Raw genomic sequence first — 21,922 nt, forward strand, 5'->3', positions numbered from 1 at the left:
TTTTTTAAGGAGGACGGTTGAAAAATTTGAAGGGGTGCGGTTGAAAAAGTCCAAGGGGTGCGATTAGGATTTTCGAGGCACTAATTACTTTGTGCAGCCACCTACCCATCATCATGGATACTTGGATAGGTCCGCCCCTGCTTATCGTACAATAACCCCTTTTGTGTGCGAGTAAATTACGCACGTTACATAATTTAAACCCTAATTACACATGAAATTCACACATTATTAAAACACAAAATAATACACATTGGTTTTTACCGTAATATATCATAATTAATTACACACGTATTGTTACAATCTTCTGTCAAACCAACTAACCTCCCTTCTTCTCTCTCCGGTGGTTTTCCGGCGAAGCCATACGCCGCCGTTGATCCGTCATCTGAAACGATCATACTTCACACAATATCTTCTTCCACACATTCAGATCTAACATTTTGATCACCTAAACAAATCACATCTTCAATTGACCGGTTGTTGAAGCTACTGGTTCAAACCCTAGGCATCGTCATTCTCATTCGATCTTGTTTCACTCACCGTTATGGCTTCCAAAATATCATCTAGATCGAGAGGAGGAACGCCTGCGAAGAGCAATTCGAAGGAAACCGGTCCCAAACTGGAAGAAAATCTGAATATCTTCAAGTCCGATAAGTTTGACGCTGATGCGTTTGTTAACTCGAAGTGTAATTCGTTGAACGAGAAGGTTTGTGTTCTCAAGTTGCTTCATGTTTTGTGAGATTGAATCTGTTTGTAGCGGAAATGTGTGTGGAATTGTAGGTTTTGTTTTCGATTATGATGCGGTTTAGAATTGTAGGTATGTTTTATCTTCAAGTTTAACATGTTTGGATATATAATGTCTGTATGACATTATGACAATTCACTGGCATTTAGTTTAAACCGAAATTTGGTGTGTATTAAGTTCGAATGTAGAAGGTGTTATTCGGCTCGTCGAAGTTTGTTAGACATGGCTCGTGCATTACCTATCTAAGCATGCTAGGTAGTGATCCTGTCAAGATCTTTAGATATGTTCTAAGTTTATAGCATATATGCATTTTACTAATAGGAATTAGGTTATACCAGTAACATTTTGTTGATAGTAGAGACTGAATTTAATCATTTATATCAAAATCTGTTCTTGTTGGCCCACAAATCTTAAGAGAAAAGAACTTTGTAGATGAACATATGTCACTAGGTTTCGCATCTTAACAATCTTTTAACAGGTGAACATCCCAATGCCTTTGCTCAATGCTATGATTAAGATCTTGACAGGATCACTACCGTGCAGGGCGTAGGATCATATGCCTCACTTTTACACATATTATAAATTAGCTTGACATTCTCTCTAGGAATATACATGAATGATCGCAAAATCGTTGTATTTTCAAAGACTAATTAATCCTTTTACTCTCAATCAGGAATAATGGCTTTAAACTTGTTGAATACAGTAATTTACATGATCTGTGCCCTGTGGTAGTCTCTACGAGTAAATCGAAACAAGGAGATTATATATCTCCTATATCTATACATCATAGTTGATAGTTGTCAATAGCGGCTATAGCGAACGCTATAGCGCGCTACGTAGCTAAGCGATGTAGTGTCGCTATGGGTTATTGCGACTGATAGCGAGAATAGCAACAGTTAATTTTTTTTTTTGATATAAATAGCAATTAGATATAGCTATAAAAGAGCTGGATTATAGGTTTTTGTTAAATATACATGTAAAATAGCATATATACCAGGGTATTTTGATATAATATACATATAAAAATTTTCAAAATTCTGTTTCTAGTGTATCGCTATTATAAAATGGCGGCCGCTATTCGCTATGTAGCATACAGGTCCCTTGTCGCTATTCGCTATTAACAACTATGCTATACATAATATAACTATATAAGCATAAGTATATTCCAGAGGATGGAGTTACCGAGTTAGATTATAGTTTGTATTAGTTTTGTCAAGAAATTGAGATTATTGGCATGCATTATGTACTGCTTTTGCATTTGCATTTGTAGAATTGTTTTCTATTTATGCGTGCTAACATGCTAGGTCATCAAATATCAGATGTATTGATATACTTATGAAATGTGTTAGTTAAATTTAGAATATGTTATGTTATTATAAAATGCAGGCAGATGTGTATATGTGCATGTATACACTTATCATAAGCATATTATCTACTACTCAATGCATATTTAGAATATATTATGTTATTATAAAATGCAGGCAGATGTGTATATGTGCATGTACACAGTACACACTTATCATAAGCATATTATCTACTATTCAATGCATATTTTATTTTGTTGATTAGTTGTTTTAATATAACTGACACATGCGTCATCTACTTACCAGGAGATCAGGCAATTATGTTCGTATCTTTTAGATCTGAAGAGAGCTTCTGCAGAGGAAATGCATAGGAGTGTTTACGCTAATTATACAGCATTCATACGGTTGGTCCCTTTCGTAGAGATAATAAATTGAATAAGAAATTCAATATCTTGTTACTGGTATCGTTTTCCATATGTTTTGTATTTGTGTCATTTCTGCCTAGCGCACTGCTGATATTGTTAATTGCTAACAAATTACAGCACATCAAAAGAGATATCAGATTTAGAAGGCGAACTACTATCGATAAGAAACTTACTATCTACTCAGGCTACGTTAATTCACGGTCTAGCTGATGGGATCCACGTGGAATCATTGTCTGTCACTGTCCCACGTGGATCATTGTCAAACGGTGTATCTGCTGACGTGGATCGAGATCCTTCAGACTTAGAAAATTGGTTAATCGAATTCCCCGATATCCTCGATGTTTTGATAGCCGAAAGACGAGTAGAGGAAGCTCTGGCTACCCTTGATGAAGGCGAACACGTAGTTTCTGAAGCAAAACGAAAAAATTCGTTGAGTCCTGTTCTGTTAACGTCTCTCCAAACTGCTATAACTGAATGTCGGCAAAGATTAGCGGATCAGCTTGCAAATGCTGCTTCACAACCGACCACACGCGGTGGTGAGCTTCGTGCGGCTATTACCGCTCTTAAAAAACTTGGAGATGGTCCACGGGCCCACAGTCTACTACTCGAAGCGCATTCTCAACGGCTTCAATCCGAAATGCAAAATCTTCGTCCGTCAAGCACGTCATATGGTGGAGCATACACAGCGGCTATTTCACAACTGGTGTTTTCTGTTATTGCTCAAACGGCAAGCGATGCTAATGCTGTATTTGGTAAAGAACCGAGTTATAGCTCTGAGCTTGTGATGTGGGCTACGAAACAAACGGAATATTTGGCTCTTCTTGTTAAACGACATGCGCTAGCTTCGTCTGCTGCTGCTGGCGGATTACGGGCTGCTGCTGAATGTGTACAAATAGCTTTGGGACATTGTTCTTTGTTGGAAGCTCGTGGTCTGACACTTTGTCCTGTGCTTTTGAGGCTTTTTAGACCTAGTGTTGAACAAGCACTTGATGCCAATTTGAAACGTATTGAAGAGAGTACTGCTGCATTGGCTGCTGCTGATGATTGGGATCTTTCAAGTACATCCCATAATGCCATAATACATCAACATAAGCTCTCAAGCAGTGCTCAAAGGTTCAATTCTATGGTCCAGGTGAATATATTAATCAAGGCGTTCATGTATGCTTATATTTAGGCCTGTAAACAAACCGAACACACACCAACTAGGGCTTGTTCATGTTCGTTTGTTTAACTTCAACTGAACAAACGAATGAACATGGACATGGGCACAGACACTTAACGAATGGATTTTTCTGTTTGTGTTCGTTTGTTAAGAAAATGAACTTGTTCGTGTTCATGTTCGTTTGTTATTTAGGCCTGTAAACAAGGGCTTGTTAGCGTTCGTTTGTTTAACTTCAACTGAAAAAACGAAAGAACACAAACACCTAAAGAAATGGATTTTCTTGTTCGTTTTCATTCGTTAAGAACATGAACTTGTTCGTTTTCGTTTGTTATTTAGGCCTGTAAACGAAGCGAACACACATGAACCAGGGCTTGTTCGCGTTTGTTCGTTTAACTTAACTGAACAAACTAACAAACACGAACCCGAACACTTAAACAAATGGATTTTTTTGTTCGTGTTCTCTTGTTATTATTCTAAACAAACACAAATGAACATAAGTGAATACAGACTAAAAGTGAACAACAATGCCCAAATTAAAGTCTAAATAGTCACCTGATTTATCAAACATAAACAAATGAATGTAAATGAAAAACGTAAACGAACATGCACGAACGAACATATACGAACGTAAACAAACGAACGTTAATGACCGAACATAAATGAATGAATAGGATGTGTGTTCATGTTCATTTATTTAATGAAATGAACGAAAAAATATTCATGTTAGTTTGTTTACAAATAAAGAGTTAACATTTTGTCCCTGTGGTTTGTCCAATTATGCCAGTCCAGGCCAAACTTCAAATTTGTACCATTTCTGTCCCTGACATTCTTGAAACATGGCAGTTCCGTTCAAAAACTTAACGACTGTTAAAACCTGCCGTTTAATGAAGGGTGAAAAATGTCATTTTCCTTTTTTGCACCATTTTCCTTTTTCCCCATTCGATAGGGTTTTAAAATAGAAAAAATAAAAAAAAAGGAAAATGACGGTTTTACACTTCATTAAACGGCATGTTTTAACAGGCGTTAAGTTTTTGGACGGAAGTGGCATGTTTCAAGAGTGTCAAGGACGGAAATGGTACAAATTTGAAATTTGGTCTGGACTAGCATAATTGGACAAACCACAGGGATGAAAATGCAGTTTACACGTCTACTTGTGTGTCACCTTGACATTGACTCACGTTGCATACTGTAGGATTTCTTCGAGGATGTGGGGCCACTTCTAAGCATGCAGTTGGGAGGAAAAATGCTAGAGGGATTATTCCACGTATTCAGTTCATATGTCAGCATGCTCATAAGAGCACTTCCGGGCTCCATGGAAGAAGAAGCAAACTACGAAGGATCCGGGAACAAAATAGTTAGTATAGCCGAGACCGAAAGCCAGCAAATGGCATTGCTTGCAAATGCATCATTGTTAGCTGATGAACTATTACCCCGTGCAGCCATGAAACTCACCCCTGGAGTTCAAGCTATTTACAATGATGACCCTGGTAGACGACCTTCAGATCGGCAAAACCGGAATCCCGAACAAAGGGAATGGAAACGACGCCTTGCAAGCATTGTAGATAGATTGAAGGATAGTTTCTGCAGACAACATGCTTTAGAACTCATTTTTACTGAGGATGGTGATACCCATTTAGCTCCAGAAATGTATCTAAACATGGATGAAGGTGTTGAGGAAATTGAATGGTTCCCTTCTCAGATATTTCAGGTACTTAGATAGCTAACATATATAAGTAACCGTTGGTTTTAGGGGTGTGAATTTCTAACACGACATGAACCTAACATGAAATTCGTGGTTTTGGGTTTAGTTTAGTCTACATGGGTTCGGGTCAGTTTCAGGTTGAACCCGCGAACCATTTTGCTAAACGGGTCGGGTTCGTGTCAACCCGATTGGGTTGGCAGGTTGACCCGTTTAACCCATTTATATATTATATTATATTTTTTTACAATATTTTTTATGTCATAAGTTAAATTGCATGGATGTATTATGCCATAATTATTACATAAAAAGAGAGATTGACATTAAGTTTTATAATTAAAACGTAATTAATTGTATTATATACATTTGTGTTTTTTTAGTAAAATTTTAATTTCAATTAAAATGTAATTGTATTATATACATTTGTGTTTTTTTGTAGTAAAATTTTAATTTCAATATATCATTTTGTGAAAAAAAAATTGGGTTGAACGGGTCAACTCATGAATATTCGGGTCGTGTTCGGGTTGATATGTATGATACGATTTTTGGGTTCGGGTCATGTTCGGGTTTGCCTAAAATTTTTGGGTTCCGCCAACCCACGAACACGGCACGTTTAACACCCTAGTTAGTTTATAGTTATCCGATAAAGATTAATCCTATGTTGGTGTTGTTACTGTTTTCAGGAACTTTACGCAAAGCTTTACAGGATGTCTGCTATAGCAACCGAAATGTTTGCTGGTAGGGAACGTTTTTCAACATTGTTGTTGATGAGGCTTACGGAAACCGTCATCTTATGGCTTTCAGAAGACCAATCGTTTTGGGATGAAGTTTTAAAAGGACCAAGGCCTTTAGGTCCACTTGGCCTTCAACAGGTACGCAGGATTGTGGAACTGTATTTAATTATTTAGTTATCATTTATTTATGTTTAATTGTTTTTCACCTTGCAAATTTGCAGTTTTATCTGGATATGCAGTTTGTCATTTTGTTCGCTTCCCAAGGGCGTTACTTATCTCGAAATTTATATCGTGCTTTGAAGGAGATCATAGATAAAGCACTTGCAGCCTTCTCTGCAACGGGAATGGATCCATACAGGTTAGTGCAAATTTGCTATGAAATTATGAATCATCAAATATATGTAAAACACTGAAATAGTTATTTTACGTTCGTTTATATTTCAACTTGTGTGGCAGTGTACTTCCTGAGGATGAGTGGTTTAATCATATGTGTCAAGACGCAATAAATAGGTTGAGCGGGAACCCACAATCAGCCAACGGTGAACGAGATCCAAGCAGCCCAACTGCTTCTGTTTCCGCACAATCAATATCATCCGTCAGATCTCATGGCAGTTCGTAATCAGATTGATTCCCCTCTTGTATATCTGGCATCTGCAACATATTTCTTTTGTAATCATAGAATTTTATTTTACATTTTACATTTTACGCATTTTGCATTTGTTTCTTTTGTTTTCACCAAACTTTCGAAATTCTTTCAATTCTCCAGTATTGGGAGCATCGCGGCATGTAAATCTATCTTTTTTCCACCTTTTGAGTTCAAATTTTATGGTATTTTTTTAATCCAACCAATTTGGTAATGTTGTTTATTTAAGTATAATTTCATGTGAATTTATACCATATCGAATTTTCTCTGTTGACGCGGCAGTGTTATGGATATAATAACTGAATTTATACCATATCGAATTTTAGGATGGTGTTTTTACAAATAGAATAGAAATTGAGAAGCTAGTACTATAAACTAACAGCTGATATTAACGAGGGATGTATCATGTATGTACGATTAGCGAATATTGGTCGTAGTTTCTACAGCTTGTATCGTGTCATGAACTGGAGTACCAGGTTCCGTAGGTGTAAATAACCCTTCATCATGCGAGAACATTCCTGCTTCTTGATGAAACACACTAATTGCAGGACTATTATTGTTGTCGGATTCCTCAAATGCTTCTTCTACGTTTGACTTTCTGACTTCATCATCTTTAAACACATCAAATATCTTCGCAATTGCAGCAATCTTTTGGCTAAGTGAATCTTGCGACACCAATATCTCTCTGTTTTGATGCAAAAACCTGAAGAAGAAAACTAGGAGAGCCGAGGTTGATGATAAACCCGCAATGAGGAAAAGTCCTTTGAAGCTATCGAGCCTGAGTCTGTCAGAGTTGACTTTAGCTCCATTCTGCTGGTCACAACTGGCTGCTGCTCCAAACCATTGGTTGGAAATATTCAACATTTGCTCCTCTGTCACTTGCAGGACTGCTCTAGAAACATCATGGACCAGCGGGGATCCTTTTGGAAATGCCTGCGTATACAATACGATCATTGTCGAAAGCAGTGTTGTAAAAATCGTTAGGCGCTAGTTGGTAGGTGGGGTACCAACTGGCAATTAATCAAAATTAATAGGGATTAATCAGATTGGGATGTTATATGCAAATTTTAGTTTTATATGTATATACAAACATTTTTATATGTATTTTTTTAAGTAGACATGTTTTAACACCTTCTTCGACTCATATTTCCAAGTAGATAGGATTAATTGCCGAAATTTACAAGTTTTGGTCAAGAATCGGGCCTAAAATGCTAGACTGCTGGCAATTATTGGCCAATTAGGACTGGATTTGACCAATGTTGACCACTGATTAATTGGCCAATTAGATAAAAATTACTCGATGAACCTCCGACTAGCGATTAACCGGAGGCTAATAGGGATTTTTACAACCAGGAATGGAATCGAATACGGAATGGAATGAAACTTACAAAGCCAAAGCCTGCGGTTTTGTAAGTGGGACCCGTCATGGTATACTTGTTACAGTATTTCGCCAAAAAGACCTGAATGTAAGGGAGCTCATCCATAATCGCAGAAACTCCTCCTTTTCGGCTTCCGTTTTTAAGGGCTTTGTCGTAATCCTCAAACGTGCTGTAGCTTTTCAACTGGCTATCATTAAAACCCATACCTTTCAGCATATCCTTAACAAAAGAACCCTCTTGGTATCCTACCGATTCGCCATTTCTCTTGATCTCATCAATGTCAGTGTAACTCGGTCGAAGCTTTTGTACCGTTAACATAGATGTCAAGCTTGCGGTGTAGCTTGACGTCAGTACCAGCACCACAAACACCCACACGATCACCACAAATCTCGATAAGTTGCTTATCAACTTCTCCCCTACAAATATACGTAACGAAATTAGTAAAAGTTGAAGGTGTGTAAATACACACTTACTGTGTGCGTAAAGCCGTAATTACACACTTACTGTGTGCGTAAACGAGTGTGGAGAACGAAAACCAGAAGATCATTCCGACTTGTTGCCCAGGAGAGCCTCGGAATTCTTTGTTTACACGATGCTCGAGAATCCATACCACAAGCCCTGTGTATATGAAAAAGGCTCCGGTTGTTATCCAAAGCTCTTTTTCTAAGGGTCTCATGAAGATCCATGCACTCTTTCTTTCGTCTTCGATTGGAACGATCAATGAAACACCACCTTCGGCGTATGGTAATGTGAAATCGACATAATCCGAACGCTTTGCAAGTATCGTGATGTCTCCAACCACTGCGTCATATTTCTGTTACATTGTTAAAACATTAGATCCAACCTACATTCATACACTGCTAGAAAACTGCTATTATTCCTACCAAAATTTCCTACATATTTCCTACGAACGAAAATACCGACACTTTTCCCACAAAATTCCGACAAACAAGAAAGGGACTTAGTTTTGTGACAAAAAAAGTGACGAAAAAAGCCACAAATTGTTATGCGTAGGAAAAGTGTCAGAAACTTCCCACGCATTTCCGACGGAATTCGTTTTCATTTAAATTGTTAGTCAGAAATCTGTAGGAATCGGTATGCGTAAGAAATGTGTCGGAAAAAAATATTTAATATAATTAAAATTAATGATATTAAAATATAAAGTTTTATTATTTTTAAAAATATATGTTATGTTTAAATTAATTTATTTCTATCCGTAGGAAGTGTGTCGGAAATTATGACAATTACTCACGGAATGGATAATTTTTTTTTTAATACATTTTATATATTATTTTCAAAAAAAATTATTAATATCCGTAGGATATGTGTAGGAAAATACCTACGCAATTTCTACGAAAAACGTTTCATTTTAACAATTTGTTAGAAATTCGTAGGAAATGCGTTAGAAAAGAATTACCCACGAGCATAATTCCTACAACCCATTTTGGTGGGAAATCTGTGGGTAACTGTAGTTACCCACGGATTTCCCACGGAAATTGACGTGGGAATAACAACAGTTTTCTAGTAGTGATACAACAAATACTCGAACATACGCAGTTTGATTACCCCATCCGAGAGATTGTAAATAAGATCACTATAGCTTCCAGCAGGTTTCTTGCCATCTGGAGTGACAAAAGGTATGAACTCGTGTTTGACCGCGTAAGGCAATGCGCCAACGACCGCATCAAAAACGTCAACACAGAACCCCGTCACGACAACTTGTTTGGTTTGAGGGTCAGTGTTGGCATCGATAAACTGAACAAACCCGCCTTTTGCTGGAACACCAACTCTTAACTTGTTTTCATTGCTAGTTGGGTTCTCCCAGCCTTTAGGGATAACATGAGTGTCACCGGGCCATGTGACCGCCTTAAGATCCTTTGTTCGACCGTTTAACGTCTTCGACATGCCGTTTTCAGGACTCCAAAACCCGATCGATTTCTCCCCCTTTCCTATAATGTTCACTACTTCGTACACCGATGGTTGTAACTGTCCATTAACAACATGGAAATCGCCACTCAGCCCTTTAAACCGTGAGTTTCGGATCAAGTTAACTAGACTCGACCCCATTTCCGAGGTTCCAATGGCATCCAAATCGCTTGTTGACTCCCGAGAGTCTCGGTGAAAAGTCATATTAACTTCATTTCCTACTTTCTGTAGCGCTTTCGCTAGTGCAAAAACGCTATCATACGACCATATCCCAAACATGTCTAGTTCCGTCACTTCGTCCTCTGGATACCCCCTTCGGAATTCCTGTTTCCATCTTTTCTCAAACTCGTTTACCTCCTTCGTCCTCCGGATATACGACTTCACACCTAGCACTCCTTGCATTGAATCAACATCTTCACGATCCAACGAATGCAAACGACTCGTTAACACTTCGGTTATAACCCAAACATACCCCTCTTCCATCATTCCTGTTTCGTCTACTTTCTTGAAAAACCGCGAAGCCAAATCTGGTAACGCGTGTACCACGAAAACCCGAGTCTGCATCGTCTTAAGCTTATACAATTCCGCACGAATCCAGTCATCAGAAGCCGAAGGATGTATGACTGTTTGGTGCATAACTTTGGTCCCAATGTTCATCATGGCATCGGATAAATAAGGAACAAGGCCTCTTCCATACTCATCATTTTGATACACAAACACAACCTCACTCCAACTAAAGTGTTTGATCAGTTCGGTTATCGGTTTTAGCTGTAACGTCGAATCATGTGCAGACCGGATGAAGTAATGGTTGTTGTATGGTGAGAGTGATGGGCTTGTTGCGGGTGATATGATAGGAACCTTTGATTTGTTACCTATGTCGATGACAAAATCGGCTTGTGCGGATGTCATGGGTCCGAAAATGGACATGACTTGAACGTTTTTTAAGAGATCGATTGTTGCAGAAGTTGCTTGAACGTTGTCTTGTTTGGAATCACGAAAGTGAAGGCGGATGACCGTGGTGTAGTTGTCGTGTTTACGATAGAAATCGCGTGTCGCCATTGATATGCAAGTCTTGGTCATCTTGCCAATGCTGGTATTCATATCTAGAATAACTCCTATTTTTACATGTGTTTTTGTTTGGCTGTTAACTATGGATAACATGTTCATGAGTAGAACAAGGATTAGTGTATGATGAAGAAGAATCTTCATGGATATTCTTGTATTTGTGAATTTGTTGGTGGGTTTGAAGCATAGCAAAATTATGATAAAGAGGGAGACACGAGTGGATGGATGTCACGTATAAAAGTTTATGAAGATGAACGGGTCAACCCTTTATGGCAGTTGTTTGTTTGAAGAAGTCAAGGCTATGTGAAGTCATGAATAATGAATAGGACATCTAAGTTTATTATTATATAGAGTGAATTTCAAGTTTTGTCCTTTATCTTTAGGCTACTTTGCAAGTTTTGTCCTTTATGTTTAAATTTGATGAGTTTTGTCCTTTATGTTTAAAAATCAAGCACGTTTTGTCCTTTATGCTTGATTTTTAAGGACAAAACGTGCTTGAGTTTTTAAACATAAAGGACAAAACGTGTTTGATTTTTAAACATAAAGGGTAAAACGTGCTTGATTTTTAAACATAAAGGACAAAACTCGTCAAATTTAAACATAAAGGACAAAACTTGCAAAGTGGCCTAAAGATAAAGGACAAAACTTGAAATTCCCTCTTATTATATACATAGTGAGAAGATGAGGTAAATGTTTGGGTAATTTAAAGTGAAGTTATGAATAATGAATAGGACATCTAAGTTTATTATTAGCCCATGTCTAGTGGTAAATTGTTATAATGCCCCCACCATGGGGCATTATTCGACACGTATCATCCCAGTCAGCATGGGGCATTATAGCATAAAGTGGTGTAGTGGGGCATTATTCCAATAACGCCCATGCAATCATTTCCCAATTATTATTTTTTTTAAACTTTAAATACTTCATTAAATTAAAAAAAAAAATACAATACTAGAAATAAAAAAAATTAAAATCCGGTTAAATTTCATTTCACATAATTTCTTAAAAAAGAATTCAAAAGTTACCTCCATCTTTAAAACCATATCTAAACTACAGGGACCAAAGTTGTCAAAACCAAAGCTTTTTAACCCCATCTTCTTCTTCAATAAAACGGCTACAACGGGGACCAAAGTTGCAGGTTTTCCGGCAACATTTTCCGGCTAACCACACAGCCATTTCCGGCACAATCGTCTCCTTCCGGCACAATTTCCAGGTGTCTCCATCTGATTGGATGGTGAAATGGGTGCACAGCGTTTTAAATAAAACGCCAAACTCATTTAAAAAAAAAAAAACGCCCCAAAACGCCTAGCGTAGTGGGGGGCCGGGCGTTTTCCGGCGTTTTCGGGCGATATCGGGGGGGGGGGGGAACACGCCCCAGTACGCTTGGTCTTATTATGGTGAGAAGATTAAGGTAAATGTTTGGGTAATTTAAACAAGATTTAAAAAAAAGTTACATAAGTTAAAAGCACCAACTTAACAAAGGTGTAGGATTAAAAATCATGTAAAAATAATTAAATGTTAAATGGTTAAATAAATAAAGGTTTAACAATTAAGATTTTCTAACAAAAAGTTAGGAATATTGGATTCAAATAAGCTCAACTTTCACTAATTGGCCGATAGGAATCTCAACTTTTGATTTGTATTACAACAGTCCCAACTTTCAACTTATTTACCTATGCCACTCCCAAACTAACTGAAACCTAACCCAGTTAGTTGACGTCAGATGCCACGTCACTATACAAGTGTCACATCAGATGCTACGTCAGCAAAGAAGCCATGTCAAATGCCACATCATATGTCACGTCTGCCACATCAGATGCCATGTCAGCAAAAAACTAACTGGATTAGGTTTCAATTAGTTTATGAGTGCCAGAGGAAAATAAGTTGAAAGTTGAGAGTGTTGTGGTACAAATCGATAGTTGGAAGTTGTAACACCTCGAAAATTTACGTCCAATAATGTATTGACACGTGTCATAAGGTTCCGGTATGTGAAAACAAACTTTAGAGGGACTAAAGTTGACAAACGGTGAAAACTATGGAACGTAAGGGTCCAAAGTGTCAACAATGGATAAATAGACTCTATAATAACCCTACATAATGTTTATAACCTTAAACGGATGGATCATGGATCATACGAAGCGGAAATTGCACGAAAGTGAGGAATTACAAACTACATGGGCCAAAAGTGTCAACATGTTGAATTTATACCTCTGAGTGAACTTTTGGCAGACCCGAAGCTTCGTAATGCTAAAATATACTCACTAGAATGTGTGGTAAAAATTTCGTGAAGTTTCGTTAACGTATGAGAAAGTTATGGCCAAAACCGTACTTGAGGGGTTAAAAGCGTCAACGTCGAATTTCATGGCTTTTCGGTTGAGCGCAAAGTTATCCGAGGACATTACCATGTTGGTAAATGTCCCAAGGTTCTTAAAAACCAAGTTTGAGGGTTTACGAGTCATGATAAATAGCCGAAACCTTGTTTGCAAAGACATGGACCAAAACTGCCAACGTTTGAAAGTGTTTGGGCCTGCAGAACCCCAGGCGGCCCGCCTGGGCTACATGAAGCGGGCCGCGTGCCCCTGTCAGATGCAGAATTCGCGAATTGTTTGCATTTTGGTCCGAATTTGAGTGCTAAACAGCTGTGGTCGCCTCCAAAACTCACCAATAAGGTTACATGCATGTTGGGACACCTGTTGCCTTCTTAAAACATCTGAATTCACCATAAATTAGATCATTCTTCACATTTTGAGGGCACTTGTGATAGTAACAAGAACATTCACAACTTCAAGAACTCACAAGACTTCTCCAGGGACTTTTTGATCGACAAGGCAGACTCCAAGTGCTTGCTAGGCTTCATTAGGACCTTTGTAAGCCTTCATATCATCCTCTAATCCGTTCTAGCATAGATTATTAGTTAAAAGTCAAACCGTTGTTCATATAGTTTGACTTTTCGATTAAACGAGTTTGGCTCTGTCATTTCTCAAATTGAAACCACTTATAAGTTGGTATTTATGTGGGAAACAAACCCTCAAAAGGGTATTCTCTGATTCCCACTCTAAGCATGCTATTTGTCGAGTCAAAGATGATCTTAAAAAGTCAACAGAAATCGTTTTTGCGAAATATAGCATAAATGGTAATGTAGATGACATGCAATCAGTTTGATCATCAAAAATAACTTATAATGAATATAAGAATGTGTTTTATCATAATCAACTCGACAATCTTTAGTATAAACTCGGATCGGAACCGAAAGTCTTATAAAACGACTTTTTCGTTGACTCTCGATTCGGATCCATGCATGCATGTTTGAGATCTGTGTTAGAGTATATTTTTGACCATTTTTATTTTAGTTTAACTTTCTGGAATTTTTGATACTTGAGTCCATGCTTAACCGATTCATATGCATGTTTCCGATTTATGCTTAAAGTTGACTATTTTGCCCTTTTTGATATAAAACGTGATTTTTGGAAAAGTGAAAGAGTAGAAATCTTTATTATTAATTTATAAACTTGCACCGAAAATTTGAGATCAGTTGGTGGTCCAGATTTTGAGTTATGGCCGATATCGTAAAACTATATCTTTATGTTAAATAAACGGCGCATTTAGCGTATAACCTATTTAAGGCCACTTTTCGATATAAAACTTTTTACCCACTGATGTTATATAATATTCTGGGATTTTTGAAGATTTTTATTTAATTTTTGGCTGATCGGATCATACGTCGCTAAGTCGATTCGGTTAACGCCGGTTTTGACCGTTTAAGCCATAAAATGAGTTTTATACATCCTTTTGACCCCAAACCTTTTTCTACTGATTTTATTTGTTAAATAAAGTATTTTAAGTATTCTGGAAATATAAAAATCTCTGCTTTCTTTTGAAAACCCGGAAACGGCTCTAAATCGCATTTTTAGCGTTTTTAGCGCATAGTAAGCGTTATACTCATTTTAAACATATAAGAATTATACCTACTGATGTATTTGGTGTATTTTTATAAAATAACAGTAAGTATAAATGTCTGCACTCAGATTTCCAGTTTTGGCATTTTTAGCCCTTGTGAAATTACTAAAATACCCCTACGGTGCATAGTTTGATTTTAAATGATAAGTTTTGTATACGGGTCATACCCTACTGTTATAACATGTCAAACTAAGTATATTTACTGTATAAATCAGACCTGTAACTCAGATTTCTAATTTAACTCTTTTATAATCTTTTAAATGACCAAAATGCCCTTATGAGGCGTAAATTGAGTTTAAATACATTCGGGGCATAATAGGACATAACTTGCTGATATTATATCATATTTAAAGCATATTATCTCAGGGAACTTGCATATGACTCATTTGGCTACCCGTAACGCCCTTTTAGTGTTCGGTTCGGTTTATGCAACTAGTTTGCATAAATTGACCGAAACGGGTCAAACGTTATCATTTTTATCTCAAAATCCAGAATGTATTTAGTATACCCATATTATACAAGTATTCAAACTTGTCGGGTCTAAATCACATTCTATCCGGTCTTCGCTTAATCGTGCGCTTGAACCGTATCGTCTTTAAAACTAACCGGTCAAGCTTAGGCTTAAATAAAAGACCCGTTAGGAATCTAATAGGTTATTATAAACCTTTGTTCCAGAATAGGAGGCCCAGTAAAAGCTACCCTCACTTGCCAATTGTGATTCATACTTACTCAGGTAAATACATTTTGACTTATTTTCCCTATACGGGCTTGGGGTAAGGTATATAAAATACCGCTTGGTCCGGCATCGAATCATTTAATCGTATAGTGGTTAAATCCATTGAGATGACCCTGTTTTGAATGTGTTTTATTACTTGAAGCCTTTGGGGGGTTAATGACCATGTCCCGGATATCCTTGGCATTATCTTACGAGATGGCCACGACCAGAGCACGGGGTGTAGGCGTACATCCGTCGTGTATAACTCTATATTGTGGTGTGTCTATTAATCTTTAACCCGGACAGAAGATCCCGGGCTACTGAACGCGGAGTAACATGTAAATCCATTACAAGTTTATCTTGCATAATTATCCCAAGTTATAAAAATATTTATGCCATGTGCATTTAAATCAATTTTCAGTCATTTTCAAAATGAGTCAGTTAATTTGTATTTACTAGTGTAAACTGACGTATTTTCCCAAAAGGTTAAGTGCAGGTACTATACGTACTAGGCTGGCTGTTTCCTAAAGAGCGTCCACAATAGTCTCGCAAGCTCGGACGACAATAAACTGTTGAACAATTTATCTTATTTTATTTGATCCGCCTGTGGATCCGTTTCAACTACTTGTGATATTTATTATTGCATTTTTTAAAGTTGAAATGTATCTATTTCTGCTTCCGCTGTGCATTATTATATTGTGTTGTTTGTCTATGACGATGCCAACTACGTCACCATACCCCACACTGGGCCCACCGGTGACACGTGGAGATCGGGGTGTGACAGAAGTGCTATCGGTCAGTTGATGAAAATTGGGTTTTTTAAATCGAATATCTCAAAAAGTTAAGGTAAGTAAGTCTTTCTTGACGAAACTCGGAAGAGGTTAAAGACCTCTTCAAGTCACCTGAGTCTCAAGTGGTGTACTTGGCTAAAGACTTTGGTCTCGAAAACCTGTGAACTCCTTTGTTTCTTCCCCATGTGGCTTTCACCAGATTGAGAAACTATTCATTGCATATGATTTTAGTTTTCTTTTCTTAATCCTTTTAAGAATCAACCGTCAAACGTAAGTTGTGTTTTTTTTTCTGTTCTCATTGTTAGCAAAGTATTGATGGGATCTTGGAATTTTTTTTACAACGATCATGAGGTTCAATAAATTAAGGTAACAAGAGAAAGGAAAATGAAGCAAAAACATATGAGCCACTTATTTATTTTTCATGTTGGTTAAGTCAAGTCAAATTTAGTACAATATGAACAAGAACTTGCCGTGTATCTTCTCAGTTAACTAGTTAGACTTCTCTATTCAATAACGACATACCATTGCAATTAATGCACAGCTTTGACAATGTCCTTGAGTCCTTGACATTCATAACGTATGTTACAAGACTATGAAATATTTTATGCATATAAATATCTATATATATATATAAATGAGATGGATTTGGGCTAGGTGGCATTTGTATTTGGCCATCTTGGCTGATGTGGCAACTTGGTTTAGGAGGGAAATCACACAAATTCACAATGGACACGGGATCCAGAAAGCATCGGGTCGGACTTTTGGATTTGGATCAATCATGATGGATCCTTTATATATGTCTTTTTTTCTAATTCTTCTTCCATACTCTTCAACAATCTTCACAACCCTAAAACCAAACCCTAGATCAACTCAACCTTTCTGGACGTCACGTCGATTTCTCATCTCTCTAATCAGATCTTCTTCCGCTATTGAAGGTATGTGGTTTTACCATTCAATCTATTTTTCTTAGCCGTAGATTTTAATTTTATTCTTTTGATTTCTCTTTCTGATGTTATTTTGTTTCTTCACATATAATCTACCTCACATCTTTGTCGTTGTTGTTCCATAACAGATTCATGTTAGCAAGAAGTATTTTGATGATAAGCACCGAAAAAATTCTACCTGCACGTCTATTATATATGTAGTACTACAGATTCGATTCTGGCATAAATGTCCGATTGATGTTAACTTTTTTTGTATTCTTATTAACTTTATGGAAATTGGTTGATTAGATCCGTGATGACTGAACGTTAATTTTAGTGTAAAATGTTTGAAAATGTTTTAGTTTTTTGGATTGCACGCAAGGTGTTTGATGAAATGCTTGAATGGGATAACGGGTTTTTTTTCATAATTTATGAGTTTATATTGATGGTTCTCTATGTTTGTGGTGATTTAGTAGAGTTTTTGATGCGCTTTTTATAGATGAATTCATGTTTGTTTTGCTTAGATCTAAAAGATTTTATATTGAAGCGTCACATTGAGTTTCAGAGACATGGCTTCTGGGTTAGTTTTGCTTAGATCTGATCTAATCTTGTTCCGGTATATTGAAGTTCTTCAGTTTTAGACGATATTTAAGTTTTCTGAAAAAATTTATTATTTTGGCGGAAAACTGATAATTTGAATCCTGATATGTAGTAGTTTTTCGTGATTTTTTGATTTTTTTTTGTTGTAATTGTTGTAAATGATTGTTTTTATAAAGATTGTTTCGATTGCTAAAAACCATTTGTTTTCTCATTTCTGTAGATCCGATAAAAGAAATTAAAGGTGTTTTGTTTTTTATGTTATTCGATTGTATTATACAAAGTTGTTTTTATGAATATTGTTGTGATTGCTAAAAATCATTTTTTGTCTGATTTCTGTAGATCTTATCAAAGAAATTAAAGGTATGTTTTTATTTATGTTGTTCGATTGTATATAAAGTTCATTTTATAAAGATTCTTTTGATTTCTAATAACGTTTTCTTTGTTCTGATTTCAGTAGATCCGATCAAACTTTATCTTTTTCTTTCTTTGGATTTCTAATAATCTTTGTTCTGATTTGTAATAACTTTTTCTTTGTTCTGATTTCTGTAGATCTGATTTCGGACTCCGATAATTCTTCAATCAAAAGAGGTTAGTTAAGTGTTATAGTTATTTTATCTTTTTTAAGTATGTAATATGTAATTTTATCCTTTATATTCATTATTTTTTTACCTATTAATATATGTTCTGAATGATTTATGGTTTGTATTTTCTCATGGTGAACCCTCAATCTTTTTTGAAATTCGGACTCGGATTGTTAGTCTACCAAAATAAGTTATGTTGTTCTGAATTTTGTAGATCCGATCATAAAATTGAAGGTATGTTGTTTAAGTTTGTTGTTTATCTACTGTGCATCTTTAATCTAAGCGATTGAACATTTATATTTTTTTTGCAAACAATATCAAGATCAGAGGTTTTGTTATCATCATCTACATTCTCTGATTTATGTAGTGTCTATGAACGTTAATCATGTCTTGGACATTTATCAAACTTACTGATTTTTGTTTATTTTGATTTTCATGTGAATCCCTAAATCTTGGATAACAATCGGACTCCGATCATTCAACAAGCAACAGAGGTTAGTTGAATGTTATAGTTGTTTTATCTTTTTTAACTTTGTAACGTTTGATTTTATCATTTATGTTCGGTGTTTTTTTTTTCAAAAAATAATAATATATGTTCTGAATGATTTATGGTTTGTTTTTCTCATGTTGAACCCTCAATATTTCGTGACAATCGAACTCGGACAGTTCGTCGACCAAAACAGGTTAGTTCAATTTTCTTGAGGTTGTTTGTTTTTTGATATCTATAGTCTTTGGTTTTAAATTTTGTCTTTATGCTATATTTTGAGAGTTTATGTGATTATCTTTTGAAGTTCATATGGTTTGTTTTGTCAGTTATATTTTTTTGCTATATAGTTATGTTGTTAATTATTTAAGGATACTTTAATTTCTTTTAAAATTGTTTTTGTTTCTATAAACAGATGGCCATTTTTAATGTTAATTTTTTGTATTCGAAATTATTATTCGGTTTCTGTAAATAGACATTGTTTCTATAAATAGATTATCTTTTAAAATTATTATTCTTTTGCAGTTATGGATCCTAAAAACAACGCTCTTTCGTTGTTAAAGTTGATTGATCACTATAATCCTAATTTTTTGATATGTTTCTTTAGTTTTCAGTTTTTTTTTAAATTAGAAATATAGGTTCTGAATGATTGATTGTTTGTATTTTTCCATGGTGAATCCTTAATCTTTTTTAAAATTCGGACTCGGAATGTTCGTCTCCCAAAACAGGTTAGTTAAATGTTATTGGTATTGTTTGTTTTTTGATGTCTATACTCTTTCTTATTTCTTATTAAATTTTCTGTTTATGCATAATTTTGAAACTTTATGTTATTATATTTTAAAGTTCATATTGTTAGTTTTGTCAGTTATGAGTTTTTCTATTTAGGTTTAAGATACCTTTAATTTATTTCTAAAGATGTTTTTGTTTCCATAAACACATTACTGTTTTTAAGGTTAATTTTACTATTCTCAATTATAACTCTGTTTATGTAATTAGACATTGTTTCTATAAATAAGTTGTCGTTATATTTTTTTAAAAAAAATCCTTATTCCTTTGCAGTTATGGATCCTAAAAACAATGCTCCAATCGTTTTTAAAGTTGATTGATGACTATCATCCTATATTTTTGGTATGTTTCTTTGGTTTTCATTTTATCAACAGACAAAAAGTTATTTAAGCTTATAAGTTTTTTTTTTCGATTCATAGGAAATACCGTATGATGAGCCAGCTTATTGTGGGAAGGAAAAGTTCCATATGCTCAATGTATTGAACTTATTGATGATGACTTATGCAACTGCAGGAGTCTGAATCTTCTTCGAACACAAGAGGTTAGTTTAATTTTATAGTTTTTTTGGTGTTTTTTGATCCGGTATAATGATAGTTTTCATCGTTTATGTCAATCTCTATAATTTTTAAGTTATTTTGTTTAATATTTTTTTTCACAAATCTAACTATGATATTTTTTGAAATTTGAAAATCATTGTTTTTTTACTAATAAATTTTGTATTGTATTAATATGTATTAATGATTCTTTTGTTTTGGTTTTTTATTTCTGTTTTTTTTCATGATTAACTAATAAATTTTATATTCTGTTAATTTTGAATCCATTAAAGATTATGTAAATTTTTAGTGTGTGATATGTTTTTTTTCGGAATATTGATTGTGTTTCTAAAAATAAATAGGTTTTAATTTTTTTTTGAAACTGTTCCTTTTTAATTATTTGTTTTAGAAGTTTCTCCCGATATTATAAGTTTGTTTCTATAAATAGTTTAGCCTTTTAATTTTTAAAAAGCCTTCATTTTTAATTTCCATATATGGATCAGAGTAACAACTGTCCTTCATTTTTAAAGCTTATTGAGGAAGATGTCTCATTACTTTTGGTATGTTTATTTGTTTTTTATTTCTGTTTTTCTTTTTTCATGATGACTATGATCCTATATTTTTATATGTTTCTTTAGTTTTCAATTTTTTTTAAATTAGTAATATATATGTTCTGAATCATTGATTGTTTGTATTTTTCCATGGTGAATCCTTAATCTTTTTTGAAATTCGGACTCGGAATGTTCGTCTACCAAAACAGGTTAGTTAAATATTGTTGGTATTGTTTGTTTTTTGATATCTATACTCTTTCTTATTTCTTATTAAATTTTCTGTTTAGGCATAATTTTGAAACTTTATGTTATTATCTTTTAAAGTTCATATTGTTAGTTTTGTCAGTTATGAGTTTTTCTATTTATGTTTAAAGATACTTTAATTTCTTTCTAAAGATGTTTTTGTTTCCATAAACACAGTACTGTTTTTAAGGTTAATTTTTATATTCTCAATTATAACTCTGTTTCTGTAATTAGACATTGTTTCTATAAATAAGTTACCATTATTTTTTTTTAAAAAAATCCTTTATTCCTCTGCAGTTATGGATCCTAAAAACAACGCTCCAATCGTTTTTAAAGTTGATTGATGACTATCATCCTATATTTTTCGTATGTTTATTTGGTTTTACATTTTATCAACAGACAATAAGTTATTTAAGCTTATATGTTTTTTTTCGATTCATAGGAAATACCGTATAATGAGCGACCTTATTGTGGGAAAGAAAAGTTCCATATGGCCAATGTCTTGAAATTATTGATGATGAATTATGCAACTGCAGGAGTCTGAATCTTCTTCGAACACAAGACGTAAGTTTAATTTTATCGTTTTTTTGGTGTTTTTTGATCCGATATAATGATAGTTTTCATCGTTTATGCTAATCTCTATAATTTTTAAGTTATTTTGTTTATTTTTTTGGCAAAT

The 21,922-nt window shown here is 35.0% G+C and overlaps 2 protein-coding genes and 1 long non-coding RNA gene across 4 annotated transcripts; 2 read left to right on the forward strand and 1 right to left on the reverse strand.

Annotated features, from left to right (window-relative positions):
• Positions 1-178: 178 nt before the first annotated feature.
• On the forward strand, positions 179-6,871 carry LOC110894145 (exocyst complex component EXO84B). The gene is made up of 7 exons (XM_022141333.2): positions 179-703; positions 2,353-2,450; positions 2,589-3,603; positions 4,826-5,341; positions 6,016-6,204; positions 6,288-6,424; positions 6,523-6,871. The coding sequence occupies exons 1-7, from the start codon at positions 542-544 to the stop codon at positions 6,683-6,685; spliced, it is 2,280 nt and encodes a 759-aa protein (XP_021997025.1). The 5' UTR covers positions 179-541; the 3' UTR covers positions 6,686-6,871.
• Positions 6,872-6,990: 119 nt separating this feature from the next.
• Positions 6,991-11,301, reverse strand: LOC110894144 (glutamate receptor 2.7). Its single transcript, XM_022141332.2, has 4 exons — positions 9,655-11,301; positions 8,593-8,902; positions 8,098-8,504; positions 6,991-7,642 (listed from the first exon to the last, which is right to left on the reverse strand). The coding sequence occupies exons 1-4, from the start codon at positions 11,221-11,223 to the stop codon at positions 7,127-7,129; spliced, it is 2,802 nt and encodes a 933-aa protein (XP_021997024.1). The 5' UTR covers positions 11,224-11,301; the 3' UTR covers positions 6,991-7,126.
• A 7,622-nt stretch (positions 11,302-18,923) lies between these two features.
• On the forward strand, positions 18,924-21,805 carry LOC110896404. Of its 2 annotated transcripts, none has more exons than XR_002567890.2 (5): positions 18,924-19,140; positions 19,313-19,329; positions 20,190-20,258; positions 20,336-20,457; positions 21,686-21,805. It is a non-coding gene; the product is annotated as an uncharacterized LOC110896404 (long non-coding RNA). The 2 variants fall into 2 exon arrangements; XR_002567889.2 differs by lacking the exon at positions 21,686-21,805 and adding an exon at positions 21,541-21,608.
• The last annotated feature ends 117 nt before the right edge of the window (positions 21,806-21,922 follow it).

Source organism: Helianthus annuus, chromosome 12 (genome assembly GCF_002127325.2).
Source record: "Helianthus annuus cultivar XRQ/B chromosome 12, HanXRQr2.0-SUNRISE, whole genome shotgun sequence".
In the NCBI taxonomy this organism is placed as follows: Eukaryota; Viridiplantae; Streptophyta; class Magnoliopsida; order Asterales; family Asteraceae; genus Helianthus; species Helianthus annuus.